Source organism: Plectropomus leopardus, unplaced genomic scaffold, assembly GCF_008729295.1.
Source record: "Plectropomus leopardus isolate mb unplaced genomic scaffold, YSFRI_Pleo_2.0 unplaced_scaffold71104, whole genome shotgun sequence".
Taxonomy (NCBI): Eukaryota; Metazoa; Chordata; class Actinopteri; order Perciformes; family Serranidae; genus Plectropomus; species Plectropomus leopardus.
Genome location: NW_024678257.1, coordinates 1 through 753, shown reverse-complemented (window position 1 = coordinate 753; position 753 = coordinate 1). Strand labels below are relative to the sequence as shown.

The 753-nt window shown below is 50.6% G+C and overlaps 1 protein-coding gene across 1 annotated transcript; it reads right to left on the bottom strand.

Annotated features, from left to right (window-relative positions):
* Window positions 1–82: 82 nt before the first annotated feature.
* On the bottom strand, window positions 83–650 carry LOC121940013 (leishmanolysin-like peptidase 2; the record flags this gene model as incomplete). The annotated part of the gene is made up of 2 exons (XM_042482900.1): window positions 266–650; window positions 83–176 (listed from the first exon to the last, which is right to left on the bottom strand). Coding segments are annotated over exons 1-2 (434 nt in total), but the record flags the coding sequence as incomplete, so codon positions are not given.
* Between the last annotated feature and the right edge of the window lie 103 nt (window positions 651–753).

Below are 753 nucleotides of genomic sequence, written 5' to 3'. Positions count from 1 at the left end.
GCCACACACACACACACACACACACACACACACACACACACACACACACACACACACACACACACAGAAACTGCATACTCACCTGTTGTAGTTGGCAGTGCTTGAATTCCTCCAGAGAAACTTGCAGTATTTATTGATGGCTCTGCTGAGAAGCAACGGGCCAGGAGCTCGCTCCACTATTAAAGGGTTAATAATAGTGCATGTTAACCTCTGTGTGTGTGTGTGTCTGTGTGTTATGTGTGTGTGTGTGTGGTCCGTTTATCACCTGACAGTAAAGAAGAAACCATGTTCACAGCCTCCTCCACCGCTGCCTCCATCCTCTCTCTCTCAGCCTCTGATAGGCTGCTGCTCTCTTTTGGAATCCAGGTCTGGATCCTGATTGGCTGTGGGGAGGCAGGAGTGGGCGGGGCTATATTTCTCCTTCGCTGAGGTGATGCCCTCCTGGGTCCTGGCTCTGTGTGTGGGCTGCCTGCAGCTCGGACCACCCTGTTCTGGGCCTGAACCTCGTCAAAGATGCACTTCTGCATCGCTCCTGGAAGATTGGTCATCACCACGGTGACCACCAACATCCCCACCCAGAGCCTCTGGGATGAAGGTGAAGCCATAATTACAGCTGTGACCTATTTTAGGGCCACAGAGGGGATGATGAGTAGTTGTTAGACATTTTGGTTGAGGAGCTTTTACTGCAGGACACGTTCATTCAGACCAACAGGTTTTCTTACGGCTGTTGTGAATCAAACTGTCATCATGATA